Source organism: Neopsephotus bourkii, unplaced genomic scaffold (genome assembly GCF_033783945.1).
Source record: "Neopsephotus bourkii isolate Nb327-2 ecotype Australia unplaced genomic scaffold, CSIRO-AGI_Nbou_v1 NB_284, whole genome shotgun sequence".
Taxonomy (NCBI): Eukaryota; Metazoa; Chordata; class Aves; order Psittaciformes; family Psittacidae; genus Neopsephotus; species Neopsephotus bourkii.
The window spans coordinates 931,351-950,446 of record NW_026900793.1 but is presented as its reverse complement, the minus strand read 5'-3'; the positions used below and the strand labels follow the sequence as shown (position 1 = coordinate 950,446).

Sequence of the window (19,096 nt, the reverse complement as noted above, 5' to 3'; positions counted from 1 at the left end):
GGAAAAATTGTGGTTTTCCTACTTGCTGCAAAGGATTGGGTTTCTGGTTAATGCTTTGCTTACTGAAGTAACAGTGTAGCACAGTATGTTACTTAAGCAGCTATATAGTGCTGTATGTTACTGTAGTAACTCTTTTCTTCCTGTAAATTATTATTACATATTGCAGAGTTGTGTATTGCTGCTTCAGTCTGGAAATTGAATCCTGCTAGAGGCAGAATAGAGTGGGGATGTAGTCTTAGCAGACGTGTGTTCCAGTAACAAAACCTTTTGTAATCCTACACAACTTGTGTAAGCTTGTTAGGTAACTTTTGGTTAGCTGCTTTTGGTAGAAAAGAAACCTTCCTATTGTGATGGAATTATACAACAAAGTTTGTAAGAGTGCGTAGGTAGGGGCAGTCTCCTCCTACCCATGAACAGTTTTAACGTTGGATGCGGTCGGTCTCCCCTTCTCTAGGCTATGGCCTTATCTGAGTGTTGTCTTCCTAGTGTTTTCTCTTACTCTGCTTTTTATCTTTTTCTGTATTCTCCCACTTGTGTTCTTTTTCCTTTCTGATTTCTTTTAACTTGGACATGCGTGCTGCACTTTCTCTTCCTCCACTGTTGCTTAATCCCAAATTTATATGGTTCAATGCTTTATAGCGTACAGTGGTAGGCTGTGGGTTTTGTGTTTTTAAGGCATGCAGGAGCTTGGAGACTGTTTATTGTTACAATAATATACTGTGCAGAGAATCAGAGTATGCTGGGAGTGGGATAACACTGTTGTAAAGCTTCTCTGCTGCTGCTTCACAAGAAGAAGTCTTCACAGTCAGACTGTGCTACTGTTGCAGTCCCACTAGTACTTAGATAGCTTCATTTCTACCTACCTTGGCATTTTGGGCTTGTAGAAGAACTATGGTGTTTCCTTACAGGCACATAACATTAACAGAATATGACATTATAGTAAGATTTTTCATTGTCTGGAGCAGGATATGGGACAGATGGCACATTCTGTACCTGTTCTGCAGAGGTTTGTGATTTCTCACTTTCTGTGGCCGTTCTCTTCCAAATCTCCAAGTGCCATACTTTCTAACATTCAAAGCCTCACCTGTGCTTAACCTGTTGGTAGGAAGGCATGCTCTGCATCTCTTGACCATTAACAGTTCCTTGAGCTATTTTAAGAATAATGGTCAAACACAGAGTAGATCCTAAGTAATCCCCCCTCTCCCACCTTCCTCATTTTCTCTGTCCTTTCCCCCCTGAAGTCTAAGATTGATCTCTTCTGACTGTTTTCCTGTTTATAACTCAGCCCCTCAGGCAGCAGTAGGGAATCAAATGTAGCACATTTCACATGTCTGTTTAATTTCAACATGCATTGACCTACCAAACTCAGTAGGGCAATTAAACGACTTTGCTGAATCATTGACTGGTATGTGTTTGTATTCCTGAGTGGTGTTTATCATTATTTCAGAGTTAAATTACCCTGTTTCTTTCTTCCAGGCTTCAGAGGAAATACTGCACCATCTGCAAAACATCGTAGACTTTGGAAAGCATGTCATGAAGCAGTTCTTCGGGGAGAACTATGTTCACCATGGGGTAAATGTTTTATTTTTAAAATAAATGGCTTATGCACTGTAAACACTGATGCGTTTTGGGGAGCACTGAATGCCAGTAAAAGGAATTAATGGGGCTTGCAGATATTCCTAAGCAAGATAAACACACAAGAAGCATCTGGATCTAAACAGAGATCCTGCTTTGTGCTGTGGTGACTGAATTGTACTGTGTATTCTGAGCTAAATTCTAGCTACTTTAAATGAAAAGTAGCCTGCAATAGTGGTAATTTCTTTGCCCTGCATGAGGTTAAAGGCACTGCAAAAAAAGGGGAGAAATCTGGTTCATGTAAACTGTGTAAGCTTCTGTGTGGTCAGAAGTAACCTTTTTCTTGTCATTCACTCTATTCTTTGGGGTGGCTAGGTCTAGTTAACCTAAGCATCAGATAGTGAAGTTACAGCATCTTCCAGAAGATGAGTTACACAATACTGCCTTGGAAGGGTTGGGGTGAGATCTGAGATGGGATGAAATGGGACTTTTTTCTTTGGGAGAAGGACAAAATGCAGAAGGTTTCTTCATGCACATGGAACTGACACTGAAAATGCTCTTGTGCATTTATTTAAATTAGGTCTGGTTTTCATAGTGGAGTAAGTATGGCAGTTGATTGCAGGTGCAGGTCTTCATACAGATGGTTAATCAGAGGGGGAAGCTGCTTACTCTTTGCCTTAATATTCAGTTGATAACATCCACTGAACTTTGGTATGCCATTTTAAGACCCCCAAATGGGATATTAATTTTTTGTGTTGAAATGTTTTTTGTTTTTTTTTTGTTTTGTTTTTAATAGGAAATTATTCAACTGCCTTTAGACTTCGTAAGACAGCTGTGTTTAAAAATTCAGCCAGAGAGGCCGGGTAAGTGCCAGAGATAGCATTAAAACCAGACCCTTCCTCATCTGTAAAGCATCATACCTTGGAATATGAGAACTGTTCTTAATACTTAAACAATGGCAAATTCAGAATTTCCTGTGGAAAACCCAGGTGTGTTCTCAAATTGCATCTTGTGGTTAGTTTCATCAAATTATAGAAAGGGATCCTCTATAAGCCTGTGCTTGTTAATTCTTGAGCAAGTTTTCACCTTGCTGTGGAGTCCTTATCAAAGGTCTGTGAGGGAGGGGGAAAATGTGTTCTGAAATAATCGTTTGAATTCCATCAGGTGCTTCTCCTGAACTGTGCAGCAGAGCTATGGGAGAAAGACAGTTTCAGAAACTCAACACTAAATTGTTCTATTTTCACTGTTTGTATTTCGCTTGGGGTAAAGCATCCTGCATCCTTTGACTTCTAGCACTTGAGCAGTGTGCAGCATAGTGTTCCACCTTTCCATGTCTCTGTCCTGATCCCTGGGCATGTATCACTCCAAGTATTTATGGTGTTCCAGGCTGTGCTGCCTTTGAAGTTCAGTGGGCGCCTCTGGGACATGGGGCAGTCCTTGATTTCTCCTAGCTTTTATATAGTACTTTGGGGTCTCTAGAGGTGAGGCACAGGTTCCCTGGACAGGGGGGACTGAAGGGGACAAGTATGTGAAGGGAAGGGTGCACTGACCTTGTGCAACCTTATGGATCATGCTGCAGGACTCGCAGTTTAGCAATCTGTGTTTGGTGTGAAGTGAAGCACTGCAGAACTTGGTGTTGTCATGCTCGGTCAGCAACACCTATGTGATCATTCTTCATGTATAGTTAAAAGTATGCTGAGGTGTAAGCTCTAAAAAGGGCAATGAGAAGTTGCTCATGGTAGGTTCTCAATGTTCTGGAGAACAGCCAGAAACTCCTGCTTTAGCAAAGTTCCTTGAGGAAAAATACGGTATTAAAGTACTTTGATGCCTTTGGGAAATTTTGGATTCATTTACATACAGTGAGCACAGGACACTCTGTTGCTGACTTGTCCTCATCTTTTTGAGAAACAGTTCCACAGTGCCAGAAATCGGCAAGGCAAGTAAGTAGTGTCTAATACAAGTTACAAAATCAGCAGTACTGATAGAAGGGAATGATAGAATTTGGTTTTGTTTCTTACAGTTAAAATGTTTGTGTCTGCAGCTCCTGGGGATTTCTCTAGAGGCAGAAATGTGGTTGTCAGGAGCTGTCCAAGTGCCTTGCAACTGCAGATCTCACTGGTTTTTAACAGGAGTTTTTCTTTTAAACTTTGAGGAAACAATCTGCTTTACTGTTACTTTTCACATAAGCCTAAGTCACGCAAGACCTTCTCTAATACTTCAGATTTCTGGGTCTGTTTGGTTTGACAAGTGTCATTCAGCTGAACGTGGATGTACTCTTGCTTCAGTTAAGAAAACCAAACCCCAGCATTTTGTTGGTGAAAGGTGTCCTATCTTTATTCTTTTTGGTTCCCATCCCACATGGTGAAAGAGATAACTGCAGAGTAACTAAAAATCCACACACCTAATTTTCTTGTTTGTTTGGGGTTTTTTTGTTTGTTTCCCCCAGAGTCTCGCTGTGATAAAGATATGGACACTCTTAGTGGTTATGCCATGTGCCTTCCTAACCTGACCAGGCTGCAGACCTATTGTTTTGTGGAACACCGGCCCATCCTCTGCATAGAGATTAAGGTATGGAATGGGACATGATCATTCTGGGGGTTTGGTTTGCGTTTAAGTACATGCTGACCAGAGCAGTTGCAAATGAATGCAGCAGGTGGGGTAAGGCAGAGCTCGCTGCTTCCACTGTGATTCATTGGATGAAATGTTCCCCTCCCTCTTCCAATTCCTGATCTCTTAAAACTTGGGAAATACCCCATTTTTTTTACCAGGCTTTTTTGCAGACCACAGCTGTTTTGTGTGTCCTTGTTTCTTAAGTGAGGACTCTAAAATAACTGGGGATATTATACAGCTGTTAAGTACTGGATGTTGACTAGTGTATTTTTCTAATTTTCCTTTAATTGGAAAAAATTGCATATTGTGTGCCCTTACATTTTATAAAGTAATATATACTTACATACCTAATCTTCTGTTTGTTTTAGCCAAAGTGTGGCTTCGTTCCTTTTTCCAGCCACGTTTCACAGGAGATAAAGCACAAGGTGTGTCGTTACTGTATGCATCAGCATCTAAAGGTAATTTAAGTCATCCTGTTTTCCTTTGGCTGTACTGTACTTTATTTGCTATTCCAGTTATGCTTCCCTGTTGAAACTTGCTTAAATTTCTGATATGACTAAAGATAGTAGGTGGATACACATCTGAGTTGCTGAGTGTAAATCTGTTTAGTGAGAGATGGAACGAGTTCTGTGGGAAGCTGGAAGCAAACAAATACAGTATTAGCCTTTGAGGACTATTAACACTGTTGATTGAGTAAACTCAGATGTCAAATTTCTTTTCAAGGGCAGCTAACCAAATGATTCATAGTATTCTGTAGCTCATAACAGCACCTCATGCACAGGGAATCCATTTGGCTGATGTCCATTATGTGCTGGCAATCCTGTAGATATTCCTTGCTGTAATTTAATGTGACCTTTTGCCACACTTTCTGTTTGTGAATGCAATTTGAGTGACTTTTAGCTAAATATGACCAGGAAGACCCACAGTGATCATGCATTTTACATTCAAAGGGTTTTAAATATCATGGGACTTCTGAAGACAGGATGTTAGTGCCACACTCCTGGCTGAAAATAACTGAGTAGTTACTGGAGAAAGAGAGATTAACAAGTGGTGTGGCTTTTCAACAGGTAGCAAATGGAAAATGGAAGCGACCAAGTAAATACTGCCCATTGGATCTCTTCTCAGGGTAAGGAAATACATAATTTGATTCCTGTGGTGTTGTTTTCCCCAGAAAACATCTGTGTTACAGAGTTCTTTCTCAGATTACCTTGACTTTCACTCTGGTATTATGGATGATCCATACCTGTTTATCCTAGGTATACAGCCCCAGAAATATGCACTGTAAATCTCCTTACACCTATTTCAAGAATTGAGAGTTGCTTATTAATGCACCAGTGCCTTTTCCTGCATAACAATAAACCTAAGAACTGTTTAATACTCAGATTTGAAGTCCCAATTATAAACAGTCACTTTGTCTTTGAAGTAACTTCAGGGTGAGCAACATGCTTAATAGGTGTGTTCACTTCAGGTGCCAGTTCTGATTCTGTAGAGCCCTCCAGACCGGGGTGTAAAACATCTAAGGGCTGTGATAAAATACTTTTTCTTTTATTTCCCCTCTAGAAATAAACAGAGAATGCACTTTGCTTTGAAGAGCTTATTACAGGAGCCACAGAACAACTTGAAAATATTTAAGGTAAAACAGTCAAATCTCTCTGCTTGCTTTCTTTTTGCCTTGGCTTTTAAACAATTTGACTTCAGGATCTGAACAGTCAGGATCCTACTTCAGATTTTCGTCATCAGCACTGTCACTATTGGACTCCACCAACAAGAAGACAGGAAAATTCTTAGTTAGATTTCAAGTTAGGACTGGTAAATGATCACTTCCTAGAGCTAGTGAGTCTGAAAGAGTTGCCAAGGAGCAATTAATAGACAGTGACTTTTAAAGATGACCAGAGTTGTAAAACTTTATGTGCTGCTTCAGAAGGAAGAAGGTAGAGAACTTTGCATGTTGCTGCAAATACTTGAATTTAACTTACTGTTATGGCATTCATGCAGGCCAAATGCACAGCATATCTCTGTCAGGAAAGGAAAAGTTAACTTTTCTATGGCATTAATGTAGGAAAAATACAAAGCAGTAACTGATGGCTTATGCAGATTTTCATATTAATTCTAGGAAATACTCTTTACAATTCATTTCCAGTATTAAACCAACTATTTGAATTTCTTAAACCTGTATGAACTTTCCTATTTTTTCTGTTAGTACAGGTAACTTACACCTTTTATGTCCCTTATTACAGCATTCCATTTTCCAGTCTGGCTTTTAGAAGAAGGTTGCTTGACGTGGTGCTTTTGACGTTATTCAGAAAGAAGTGAAAGGAGAATGTGCTCAGTATCAGTTCACTTTTATTGTTCTGATTACTTACAGTTAGGCTGGGAAAGTAGCACTTGATTTAAATGGGCTTTTGGTCCTAATTCAAAGCTTGTTACCTGTGGTATCTGATAAAACTTCAGAAGGCAAATTTGTAAGAGATTGAGAATGTGTGTGTTTCTATGCAGACTTTTAAACTAGTAACACTTTTCTGTGCTGTGTGCTTTAAAATATTAAGTCTGATGCCTTGATTAACCAAGTATGAATAATTGGGTTTCATGAAGTACCTAAATACTATTTCTTTTTTTCCCCCCTCCTTGTTTGCAGAACGGGGAGCTAATTTATGGCTGCAAAGATGACCAGGACAGTGTCTCTGACTGGAATGAACTTGCTCGTCACTTAAAACCTTTCTTTTTTCCTTCCAATGGGTTGGTCAGTGGACCACACTGCACAAGGACAATTGTTAAAGAACTAATCCATGTTATAACTATGACGCTACTAAGTAGTACTGATGCCTGCAGAGCAGGTGATATGAAGACAGTTCCCATTTCACAAGGAAGAAGCTACTGTGAAGCAAGTGCATTTAATAAGGAGCTAGTGAGAAATGGTAAGAAACAATTTCTTGTGTTGTCAGTAACTAACTGTCATCATGTAATTATTCAGATCTTTGCCTCTCTTTTGCTGTTTGAAAGTGATGTGAGAAGGGAAACAGTGGAGTTTTCTTGAAGTTTAAATAATGAATTTCAAGCTGTGTAAGTGCTGGATAATTGGGTTTAGGATAACCTTGCAGTGAGCACTGCTAGCACTGTACCTAATGACAGGGATAAAAAGAAATTCAGGAGATGGTAGTTAAAATGGAAGGAAATACCAGTTTGAGCTGATAACCATCGAAGATATTTCGAACAAGTGGGGAATTTTGATGTTGTATGGGATGCAGCCTGGCTGCTTTGGTTAGTCTATGTGACACCTATTTGTTGCCATTCCCTGCTCTTTCTATCAGCCCCTGACAGATAGGATGTAGCTCATTTTCTTCTACTCTTCTCCTGGTGAAAAGCAAGGCATGAATGCTGGAGGGAAAAGGAATGGGAAGTGAGTGGAAAAACTGTAAATAATAACTCTTGAGTGCATAAGTTTTGTGAAGCTCTAATTATTCAAGATGCTGTTAGTTACCCTGATTACACAGACAGCATGTCTCTTATGCTGCTTTTGAAGGTCTATTTTTATTGCTGGTTGATTTTGTTGTGGTGGAGAGAGAGCTGTCTTATAGAAATGACAGCAAATACATATCTCTTTCATACTTTCATACTAGATTATAAAGAAAGGTGTGTCTTTCATACATACCATGCTAGATTAAAAAGACCCAGTGCCTGAAATGCTAGATTACTTTCTGCCAACAGTTCATATTGCTGAATTTGTGGTGGCTTTAAGCTCGTGACAAATGTCTCTTGCAGACTCCAGGAAGTCGGTTGCAGTGGAAGTCTATGGGGTGTGGGTGCTTAATTTTTTTGTAGAGTTGTATAGCAGGTGTTTTACTCTGCAGTCAGAATAAATCCTGTGCAAATGTGCCATGTAGTACACATGTACCTGGCACATTGGTGTTTGAGTACTGAAGTGTTTTGGGGTTGTGTCCCCCCTCCTTGGTCTAAAGAGTGTTTGGATTTACCTTGTGCACAAGCCTGTGTAGTGGCAAGATGAAGCGAAGACATCACTCGTATCTTGTCTTATTTGAACATACATTTTCTTCTAGGTAAACATAAATTGGAAAGCTCTGGCTTACCGAGGGGTTGTCTCCTTTATAAAACCCTTCAGGCTCAGATGCTGGACATGCTGGATATTGAAGGACTCCATCCTTTGTACAGTAGAGTTGAACAGTATTTAGAGGAATTTCCTGAAGAAAGGTAAGTCTTAAATAGCTTTTCAGTTCTGGTTAAGGAGGTACAGACAAGGTTGGCTCTGTGCAGACACTATCTCTTGTTATGTCGTATGTGACCTTCTGTCACGGGTTGCATGTTCTGAATTTCTAACTTGAAATGCCAGGTAACATAAAAGATGAGCTTTATTGTCAGAAAGTGTTGATGTTACTCACTTTGGCAGAGTAAGAGAGAACAATGCCCTGCTTCTTAGTTGTGGAGGCTCTATATTTGAGGAAATACAGAGTAAGATGGATTGTTTGTCCTGCCTCTGGTACCTGTGCAGCTAGAACTGCATCTGCAGCAATAGTGATGTTTTTAGTCATTCCTAAGTCTATATTGGGCTACCTACAACCTGCCCTTTAAACTCCTGAATTTCATATTTGGCAATAATCTAGCCCTGCAGCAGCTCTGAATCAGCCTGCCCTTGTTGCATGATACGAATAGCTCCAAATGGCAGATTGTAACCCAGACTGCAAGTGTTCAAACCGTGCTTGAGGCACAGAATTCTTTATTTTATGTTATTTCTCGCCTGGTAAGGAAATAATAGAATACTGGGCATTGCGAGACGCTAAATTTGTTCTCAAATAGAGCTTATTAGCTGCAGTAATAGTTGCTGTAACAAGCCTTGACTTGGATGCTGCTTGACTTTCTGGGCTGTATCTTGCCTGTACTTTTGCCATTGCTCACACGAGGGCACTCCGGCTTCATGCGCAAACCACTTCTGCTTGAGCTCCTTCAGGGCTCCTCGTGCAGTTGAAGGGTTGTCCTACAGATAATGGGGTTGGCCTCAAGTTCTGCTTAAATCACTTGCAGTGCAGCGTACTTGTATATTGATAACCTTGTAAAGGTATTCTTTTGTCTGTATTGAGTTTGTGTGCTGAACACCCTGCTTTTATGGGCTCTGCTTTCCAGGCCAGAGTTCAGGTGTTCAACAGGGAAAGGAAGGCAGCCAGGAGGCCAGACCACCCCCTTGTGAGCACACACTATGAAGCACGGGCAGAGCAGGGCCTTGTCAGAGGAGTCAGTATGCTCAGCAAGGCTCTGTTAAATGTTTAAAACTCACTCATTTTTGTAGTGATAAACAGCTGGCAGTGGATTAACAGTGTTCCATCTTTAAAAATACCTAAACCAAACAGCTCAAGTCCTAAGAAGCAGCAAGTCTTGAGTGATATGAGACTAACAGGGCCTGGTCATAGCGTTAGGTCTCTGAGTATTAACCTGTTGCTACGTTTGTTCTAACTGGAGTTTCTGGGCTGCTGAGGAAAGATGTGCTTGAAAACCTGTAAATCATCTTGGCTCTCTGTAAATCTTTTAAAAATTTATTTAGAAGTACATTACAGATAGATGGACCTTACAATGAAGCGTTTTATGAGAAGCTGCTAGATCTTTCAACTGAAGATGACGGGACAGTAGCATTTGCGTTAACAAAGGTACGTTCCCTGTGTGTGGTGTTGAAGCTTATTTAGTCTGTTAATGCACTCCTGTCTCACTGGAAGGGATGAACAGCGTGTCAGCATTGCTGCTGGCTCGCCAGAGGGCTGCATGGTCAAAAATTCTTAACTGTGCCAGGGTGCATCTGTATTGTGGAAGGAGTTAAAACCAAACATGTTTAGGACCAGTTCTAGGGAGAAAAAATAAGCTGGTGGTTGCCTTTCTGGTTTGAAGAGGCATTTGCATGAGCTGGTGCTGTTTTGGCCTTCAATTAAAGTACCTATGTGTAGGAAATAACCAGGATTCTTATACAGGATGCTGTAAAATCAGCTCCTTCTGTTAACCATCTGTTACAGAGATAATTTCCAGCTTTTAAAGTACCAACCTACTGGGTATGCTAATGCCTTCCATAAAGAACAGCATGCTTTGCTAAAGGCAGGTAAAGTGTAAGAGAAAATCTGTGTGATTTTTATGTTGTGCAGGTGCAGCAGTACAGAATAGCAATGACTGCTAAAGACTGCTCCCTCATGATTGCCCTTTCACCCTCCCTGCAAGATGAATGGTAAGAGGTGCCTGCTTCCAAGTGACTCCCCCTGATTCAGAAATTGAAGATGCATTTGCATAGTTCAGTCAAATAACTTTAAAAAGTGGGGATTTGGATTCTGGGGATGGGGGCAGCATCCAGATATTTGGCTGTCAGCTATCAGAGTTCTGATTGAAGATAGTTAGGGCAAATGGCTGTTTCTGAAGTTTTAAGTTGATACAGAAGATAAAGGTTTTATATTTTACTCCCATCCTAAAATTTGACTTGTCTGTTCAAAGTAGATATACATGTTTTTAAGTAGGCACATACAATTCTGCCTTGGTGTCCTTGTATGAGAGGTTTTTCAAGACAAGCTGCCAGTAACTGCCTAATTAGAATAACAGGCAATAATAGAGGTGACTCACTGTAAGGCAGGAGGCTCTGCCATGGTGGTGTCCATCTTGACTTACATCACCAGTACTGGTCTGCTTTTCTGTAGGAGATTTTGTTTCATCAAAGCCTTGCTATTTCTGGAGAATATTGTTTTCTGCATTTGCCTTGCAGTTCTTGAATAAAACATTCATTATGGAGATGATTTGTGTAGTGGTTGACCTAAGTCCTCCATCCTTGAGTATATGCCTGAGCATTAGTTCTAATACTGAATTTGTATTACCTTGAACCTGAGTAGGAGCTGCAGTGATTGTTTCTGCTTTTGCTGACTATTCAGGATGTTGCTTTGAATTCATACCACCTAGACCAGGTTAGGTTTACTACACACAGACACAGTAATTGAGAGTTATGTTTTGAATTAAGCTGTGTGGAGGCTGAAAGGAAAATGCTGGGAGAAGTGTCGGCATGTTCACTTTATGGCTGGCTAAGCTGGAGCTATGGTTTCCTAAAGTCTACATTAGCTGAATTTCTTTTCCTTGTTTTCCAGCTCTGAGCAGAGACCTGTGGTACTCACATCCAAATCGAGATTCACCTTTTCTGTTTCTGTGCTGGACCTCGACCTAAAACCGTACGAAAGCATTCCCCACCAGTACAAACTGGACAGCGAGATAGTTAACTATTATTTGAAGAATGTACAGGCCAAAGATGACCCAGTGATGTCCACTCTCTTCAAGGAGAATGAAGACTGCACATTAGTTCTCCATAAAGTGTAACCATTTCCTTAAGGTTATTTTTATTCAAACACATTAGAAAGTGAAAGATTAATGGAATACAGTTATGGTGGTTTTTTCCCTATTGTGTTCAGTGCATCTTTCAGCTGTGAATGTTTTTGCTTTCAGAACCGATTTCTAATTGGTATGCCTTTCAAAGACACAGAATAGCACTAAAACGCACGTTTGCTCCATAACCTCAATGAATGTATTTAATATGACAGAACAGATAACGTGCCATACCTTGGAACTAGAGGACAGATGAGATTAATACTAAAAGTTGAATTCCTTCTTAGAATTGAAAGAGCACAGAATGAAAGGTTTCCTGAAGTATTGCACTAACATAGTAAGCCTAATTACTAACAGGAGAATTGCTTTGGAGCTTGTGCTCTGAGCCTCACTCATACCTGGTAGAAGAGTGACAAAACCTAACACAACATTTTAGCATTAAATACAGATGTATTGAATTAATAAATGTAACAACATTAAATACAGCATTTAGCAGAAAACAGCTGAGGTGGCTCTCCAGCATTACTGACCTGTGGAACTACTGTGTTGCTGCTGAACACTTTTCAGTGCTAACACATGAGATTAAGAACACCAGCCTGCCTCCAGCAGCTCTGTGCTCACCTTGCATCTACCTAAAGCTTCTGAAACAAAGTGAAAAGGGTGTTAAAGGCAAGTGTCTTTGCATTGTACATGACAGCTGGGCTCAATGCCTCTGGCATGCTGGTCTTGTATTTTCTATACATTATATGCTGCTATTGAAGGTGAAACCACAGCTCGCTCTAACCTAATTTAAGATGAACTGTAAGAATAATGTATTTTACAAGTTATGGCAGAACTTTTAGGTTGTGTCAGATGGTGGCATTATATCACTGATATCACACATGCTGTGTAGTGTGAGCAGCCACTTTCAGGCTCATTTGTTTTAAGTAATGAAAAAAACCTGGCTTTCTTTTCTGAAGCTGCCAAGGGGTCACTTTCTCATGCGAGTACTGGAGCTAAGCTTGTCTCACTACATCAGCAATCTAATGATGGCTTTGCTTTGTAAATGTTAGTATGTGCAGCAGAAGCCTTGTGAGAGGTTGCAGTAAAAACCATCCTCAAGGAAGATCCCGAATTGGAAACTGAGGATGTGTCCAAAACAGAAGGTAGTATGGTAAAATCTACAGGCACTTTCCCTGCATGCTTGTGGATTGCACACCTAGAAGTATGCAGAGATGCTGTTCAAGCTGCAGTGACCTGCCATTACCTGAGCGCAGCGTGTGCTTCCTGGTCATGTTTTTCACAATAAGGTAGGTTAGCATTTAGAAAATATATTTATATTGGGCTTTTTGGCTGAATGGTTCAGTTTTACTTGAGACTCAAAAAGCAAAATGAGAAAACCCCATACAACTCAAAGGTTTGAGCTGCAGAGTCATACCACTGCAGAGCTTTTCTGCAGGCGGCAACACATGTTAGTGGGGTGCCTCGCTGAAATGTGACACTGCAACAGGGCAATAAGCTGGTAGGTGACAGTGGTAACAGCCCCTTCTTTCCAAAGGAGACCTGGGGGGAAGAGAGGCTACTTTAAAATCCAGAAATCCTCCAACTGTTTGTTAGAGGAGGAGGGAAGGAAACTTTTCAGGGTTTTATGCTGTAACTTCACACACCTTTTTTATGCAAGTAAAGAGCATGTGCTGTTAGCAGGTTTCATTTTCATGGAAGAAAGAGCTAAAGATGAAATACACTAAGGGTTACACAAAACCAGCTAAACCAGTAATATGTCAGTGGATAAAGAGCACTGCATTGTGCCTGTCTACTAGATTCCAAACTTGAAATTAGTCTGCCTGATACCTAACAAGGTATTCTGTTACAGATTGCTGCTCATTGAACCTTAATCCCTGGCATTGCTCAACTGTAGAGTCTGACAGAAACCAATCCAGCCTGCCAGTTTCTCCTCACCTACCAGAACAGTAGGAGACTGAGTGATCAAATAGCAGGTTATTACAATTTCAGTATTATAAACATACTGTTTCTTTAGCTCTTGGTTTCTCCACCTATTTCATCATTGCTGTAACATATATTTTCATAACTGATAAATGGAGCTGGCAGACTGCTGCTGATATGGTTAGAGCAGTTGTGGATTTGAAGAGGAAGTCCCATGATGTTATCGAGATTCTGGTTTGTGGCTTTGGCCCCTTGATTCCAGGAGCAGCTGTCATTCCTTACGGGAGAAGTATGTGACTTACAGTCATGTAGGCTTGGTCTGGACAAAGCAGTTGGTTGTGATGAACGTCTAGTGCAGAGCAGGAACTCCTGAGAAATGCTGAGAGGTTGCTGGTGAGCTAACAGTACATCTGGTGGAAGTGAAGGGAGATCTGTCCACTCTGGTTTCTTCAGGGATGAATGTATGAAATGTGATGCATTCGTAACTAGGATTTCCCCCTGGAGGTAGGAAATCAAAAGGAAGTAGTGCAGTGAGCAGTCCTTAACTCGTCCATCTCTCCTCACAGAAGTGTAATGGCTCTTTCTAGGTTAATGCTATCTCTCCTCAACACTTGCTGTGTGGAAAAAGCTACTTCATACAGTTACCATTTTTTTTCCTTTTTTGTTTTTAGCATAGGATGTCGTTGAAATCTTCAAATTGTCTACTTCCATCCTAATTTAATGAGAAAACTATTTAACTCTTTGTTCCAGGAGTCTCTTACTGTTCTCTTGTCCTTTTAAAATCACTGTACTTCTACAGAGCTGTGAAATGAAATGGATTTTTATGGACTTGATTTTTGACAGTGCATGATCTTTTAACACTTTCCAGGTATCTAGAAAATGTTAAGAAGATAAAACCACTCTGGTACATTAATGATTCAGAAAGATAAATTTATAATGAATTCACTCTGTACATGTAACTATTTTATTTGGCATTTTTGTATTTAAATGGCTGTATTTATTTTCCTGTCATGACAATTTATATATAACGTGCCATAATTGTACAGATAGCATGTTTTATGAGTATGGTTTCTAAATGGAAAATAACTTAATGTTTATATTCAATGAAATTATAGACTGTGTAACACAATATCTGAATTAAAACTACTTTTGAAATTGCTACCTATTGTAAATAAGGCTGTATTCATCTTTCCGAGCCAAATACGGTGACCAGGTTCTCAATTGCTTCCTCTATCCCAACCAGAAGCAGCATGCTCCGGAAGCAGGCGGGCGCATTCTCAATCCTTGCCATGTTCTGGTCCAGGACTGCAAGAAGAACACAACCACAAACAGATTTCCAAACAGCTGCACTGTTACTGGCAGCCAAAGCAGGCTCCCTGCTGTCTAGAAGAGGAGGACAAGCTTGTTAGGTTGTGTGAGCCCTGTTCAGTGAAGTGACACAGGAGCTGAAGCTTAGCTGCTTGCCTGGCTGGGCTCCACAAGAGGGATTTCCATGTGCCCTGAAGAGATGCTGGGAAGAAAAGGGGACAGGCATTCCCTCAGGAAGCTCAGAAACAGGCTCTGAAGCAACTGATGTTACCTTGCTTTGGTACTTTAGTCAGAAGGTCCAGGACAGGTGTAGGTCTCCCTTCCTCATCGATGTGTATCTTCCAAACAATCATTAATTCAAACCTGTAGCATAGGCATAGAAAAGCTGGTTAAGGGTTAACTCAGCACCTGTCTGAGGTTTCTTCAAAGCAGGAAGTGCTGTACTTGAAGGTTCCACTCAGTGTGCTCTTACACAAAATTCACCCCAAGGAATGCAACCCCCTGATCTCTGGTTCTGCATTCAGAACCAAACATATGTGTACTGAAACCAAGGAAAACCAGTGATCTACTGCTGAGGAACAGTTCCAGGCATGCTCCAATTCTCAACCTCAAAGATTTTTCCCATGGTTCATGTCATCCCTTAGGAATGGTAAGTTTCCACAGCAGTGATAGTAAGATAAAGGAAAAATGGCATCCCTCTGTGCTATGCACCCTGGGCTCAGGGGTCACACTTGGATATGGGATGAAAATAGAGAAAAATAACTTCAGATGAAGCATTTGCATAAACAGGGGCGTTCTGGGTTTCAAAATAAGATCCACTCCACTATTCATGGCCTCTTCAGAAGAACACACAGGGGTAAATCTGTCTTAAGGCCTAGAGTCCTGCATTGGTTTGCTTTTAATTTTGTAAACACTCTTCACCCTCATCACTCCCTCAAGGGTCTTGGTGGTGATTTTTGCGAGGCGAAATATTAGTTCCAGCTTTTGCAGCAGGACGAGGTCATTGGATTTTGCAGGGGAAAACTGTCACGTACACAGGGGTTACTCTAAAACAACAGCTGTAATAGATTCTCTGCTTTACTATATTTTGTATTTCCCTCCTATCCCTGCTTTTAGGAGTATTCCTCATGGAAAGTAAGGCTTTCCTGATCCCAGTTGATTGGCATGGTAGCAAGTCATTGCAAGCAGGATGGTCCCTTTCTGACCAGTTGTGACTGTGGAAGTTTCCTTTCACTAGGATTTGCTGGCCTTTTGCCACTTCATTCTGAAGAATTCTTTGGGAATTTATACACAGCTTGTGCTGGGATTTTGCAAACCAATTAATATGCAAGTGTATTTCTACTAACCCACTGAAATGGGGGGATTGTGGGTGAGAGGGAGTATGTGTACTGGCACTTGGCACCTGGTGACATGAACAGAAACTGCAGAATACCATCTAGCCACAATAGTTTTCTGGCTATGCTGGGCTCAGAAAGATTCATTTCAGCAGCCCAGAGTTAAAAGGCCTTGGTTTTAAATGGCAGCTCTGGCTAAACCAGACAGTAACTACCAACACTAGGGTTTATTTGTATTTGTTTGGGCTAACAGTAATAACAATAAATGGGAGTGCAGTGCTCCCTCCCTTGTCTAACTGATTTCCTTCTAAAACAATGGAAAAACACAACTCTGGCTGCTCTCAGTCACACAGTGGCTGTGGTTTTCTTTCCATTCTGTAAGAGAAGATGACCAGAGAGCCATGCTCTGCCTGGGTGTGGTGTGATTGCTGCACTGAAGAGAGCAGAGCTGTAGCTGATCAGCTCCAATGGTGCCTGTGCATGCAAGGATGGAGCATCTCAGGCACCAGGGTGGAAAGTGCCACCCTATCACACAGGGGATGCATCCAGCATTCCTAAATTTGGAATTTAGACTCTTCACTGTAGCATGAGCTTCTAAAACTAAAAGAATAATGGATTTTGTTTTTAAATGCAAATTAAAAGGCTCCTCAAGTTCTCTGTTTTTTCCACCTAGCTTGTTAAGAGCAGGTACACGCAGTAGCAATGCAATTGATTTTTCTAACAAAGCCACGTGCATGTGACCTCTACATACAATTAATTGTTTTTTTTATCTCTTCACATTTTAAATGTGTGGTTATAGCCCTAAACTGTAACACACACTATCTAGGCTTTGTGTTTAAACGCATTACAAAGCAGAGTGCCATCGTTCAAGCAGACCAACAGATTGTCCTTATGTGTTTCACAATCAAGAAATGGATTTATTGGCTCACCCAGAAGTTTTGGGGTCCCTCAGCAGTATGTAATCTCCCAGGAGGCCTTCCGGAAGGGTCACGATGTCAGGATATTTCTCCTGAGAATAAATAGGTTGAAAAGGGTATAATTTAGGTCACAAAAATTGTAGACAAGGTGGTTTATAGCGAGTGCTTTCCAGTTGCAATGCATCTTACCAGCTTGCATCTGTAGTAGTGTGGTTACTCTAACAAGTTTAAATTAGAATCATAGAATAGTTAGGGTTGGAAAGGACCTTAAGATCATCAAGTTCCAACCCCCCTGCCATGGGCAGGGACACCTCACACTAAACCATCTCACCCAAGGCCTCGTCCAGCCTGGCCTTGAACACTGCCAGGGATGGAGCATTCACAACCTCCCTGGACAACCCATTCCAGTGCCTCAGCACCCTCACAGGAAAGAATTTCCTCCTTATATCCAATCTAAACTGCCCCTGTTTCAGTTTTAACCCATTACCCCTTGTCCTGTCACTACAGTTCCTAATGAAGAGTCCCTCCCCAGCATCCCTATAGGCCCCCTTCACATACTGGAAGGCTGCTATGAGGTCTCCACGCAGCCTTCTCTTCTCCAAGCTGAACCCCCCTTCTTGAAAACGGGGGTTATATTTCCCTTTTCCCAGTTGTCAGGAACTTCACCTGACTGCCATGATTTTTTAAATATGAAATTTTGGCATAGGGTTTGGTTTATTTCGTGGTGTTTGAATGGTTTGGCAGTTTTTTTGTGAAGCATCACTCCTGGGGTATCAGGAAATACTTAAATTTGGTCACCTCAGAGAGAAAACCAGCATTGTACAAACAGACTTAGAGGCCCTTGTGCACGACCTTGGAAACCTTGAGAGATTAGTTTTTACGTCAGTTCTGTTAATTTGATTTCAATAGCACATTATAATACATCACCATGGCACTAGGCTCTGCTCTGTGATATCCATAACTTTACTACCATGCTCTGTTTTGCTGCTTTTGAGAAACTGGACCACCAAGCTCCACACAGAGCTTTGAAAGCATAAAGTAATAAAGGCAATGAGATAGCAACATAACCACTATCACGAAAATACAACAGGACAATGGGAACATGATGAAACATATACAACTACTTTTAAACTTCCATATTAGTGGGACTTAGAGCTATTTCCAGTTTCTACAATGTGCAGTTCCATTCCTTCATTAGCGCATCTAATATTTTACAGTCTTGGAATTACCCAAGCCTTGCAACTTCTGCTATAACTATTTTAAAAGCATTTAAAAGAAAAGCAGAATAGTAGCTGTGGATGGATTCTTTAGAAGTGGTGCAGGAGGAAAGGTGACAGGTTACTCAGGAGCATGAGGAGCTGCAGGGACATGCTATTGGGAAGGAAAACAGCATCCAGATGCAGCCTGTTCCCAGAAGGCTTCAGCGCTGTTACTCCCTTGTGCTGCCTCATGTACTGGATACAAAGCTATGTTCCAAAATCTGCCTTTATAAAGTGTGAAAAGTCTGTGAGCCTGTATCATTCCATAGAGCTCACAGGGCAAGTGGCGTGCCTTATGGAATAGGAGCAGGAGAGCTCATCTTTGAAAAGCACTGGAGAAAATGAGCTCGCTCCTGCAGGATTACGCCTCATCTGGCTGACTGAAATCGCTACCAGATGTGATCTTGCTCCATTTTAGGAATTTATGACAAACTGAAGGGGACTGGAGCAGAATGCCAAATGACATAAACCACATGGAATTTGCCAGTTTTGATGTCTACAAAGGATCTAGCACTGTATTTACCACAGGGATAAAGACCATGAACTATCCTGGGAACAAAGACACAGAGGGGGAAATGAAGCACACGGGAGTTTCAGCACAGAAATGTGCAGGTCTCGGGTCACTTGCCTACCAGAGCAGTCATCTTTTTTCAGCTCTGCTCCCTGTGGAATTACACTCCTCTGAGCAGAAAATACAACAAGTTTTTGAGACTCTGCTTCTCACTAACCTTTGTCTTTAATATTCTCCATTTAGTATCAGCGGTCTCAGAGATTCTAGCAATTTCTTTACCTCCAGGTTGCAAATACTTAAGGATTAGCTCATATC

General features: G+C 41.0%; 3 protein-coding genes across 4 annotated transcripts in view; 1 reads left to right on the top strand and 2 right to left on the bottom strand.

Moving 5' to 3' along the window:
• The window catches only part of IPPK (inositol-pentakisphosphate 2-kinase), a 29,853-nt gene extending 15,240 nt beyond the window's left edge, over positions 1-14,613 (top strand). Inside the window, exons 3-13 of the mRNA XM_061346985.1 lie at positions 1,477-1,572; positions 2,372-2,438; positions 4,022-4,143; positions 4,554-4,643; positions 5,253-5,311; positions 5,746-5,818; positions 6,821-7,100; positions 8,241-8,391; positions 9,734-9,836; positions 10,320-10,399; positions 11,298-14,613. Of these exons, the coding sequence (XP_061202969.1) occupies positions 1,477-1,572; positions 2,372-2,438; positions 4,022-4,143; positions 4,554-4,643; positions 5,253-5,311; positions 5,746-5,818; positions 6,821-7,100; positions 8,241-8,391; positions 9,734-9,836; positions 10,320-10,399; positions 11,298-11,523 (1,347 nt within the window). The 3' untranslated portion in view covers positions 11,524-14,613. The remainder of the gene's footprint in view (positions 1-1,476; positions 1,573-2,371; positions 2,439-4,021; positions 4,144-4,553; positions 4,644-5,252; positions 5,312-5,745; positions 5,819-6,820; positions 7,101-8,240; positions 8,392-9,733; positions 9,837-10,319; positions 10,400-11,297) is intronic.
• The window catches only part of PBRM1 (polybromo 1), a 351,134-nt gene that overhangs the window by 187,257 nt on the left and 144,781 nt on the right, over positions 1-19,096 (bottom strand). The window lies entirely within an intron of this gene.
• CENPP (centromere protein P) overlaps positions 14,366-19,096 on the bottom strand; it is a 133,482-nt gene continuing 128,751 nt past the window's right edge. Inside the window, exons 6-8 of one of the 2 annotated variants that reach the window (XM_061346997.1) lie at positions 17,024-17,100; positions 15,032-15,123; positions 14,366-14,757 (exon numbers count right to left, since the gene is read on the bottom strand). In XM_061346997.1, coding sequence (XP_061202981.1) covers positions 14,636-14,757; positions 15,032-15,123; positions 17,024-17,100 — 291 coding nt within the window. In that variant the 3' untranslated portion in view covers positions 14,366-14,635. Of the gene's footprint in view, positions 14,758-15,031; positions 15,124-17,023; positions 17,104-19,096 lie in introns of both variants that reach the window. The other variant, XM_061347000.1, reaches the window with a different exon arrangement.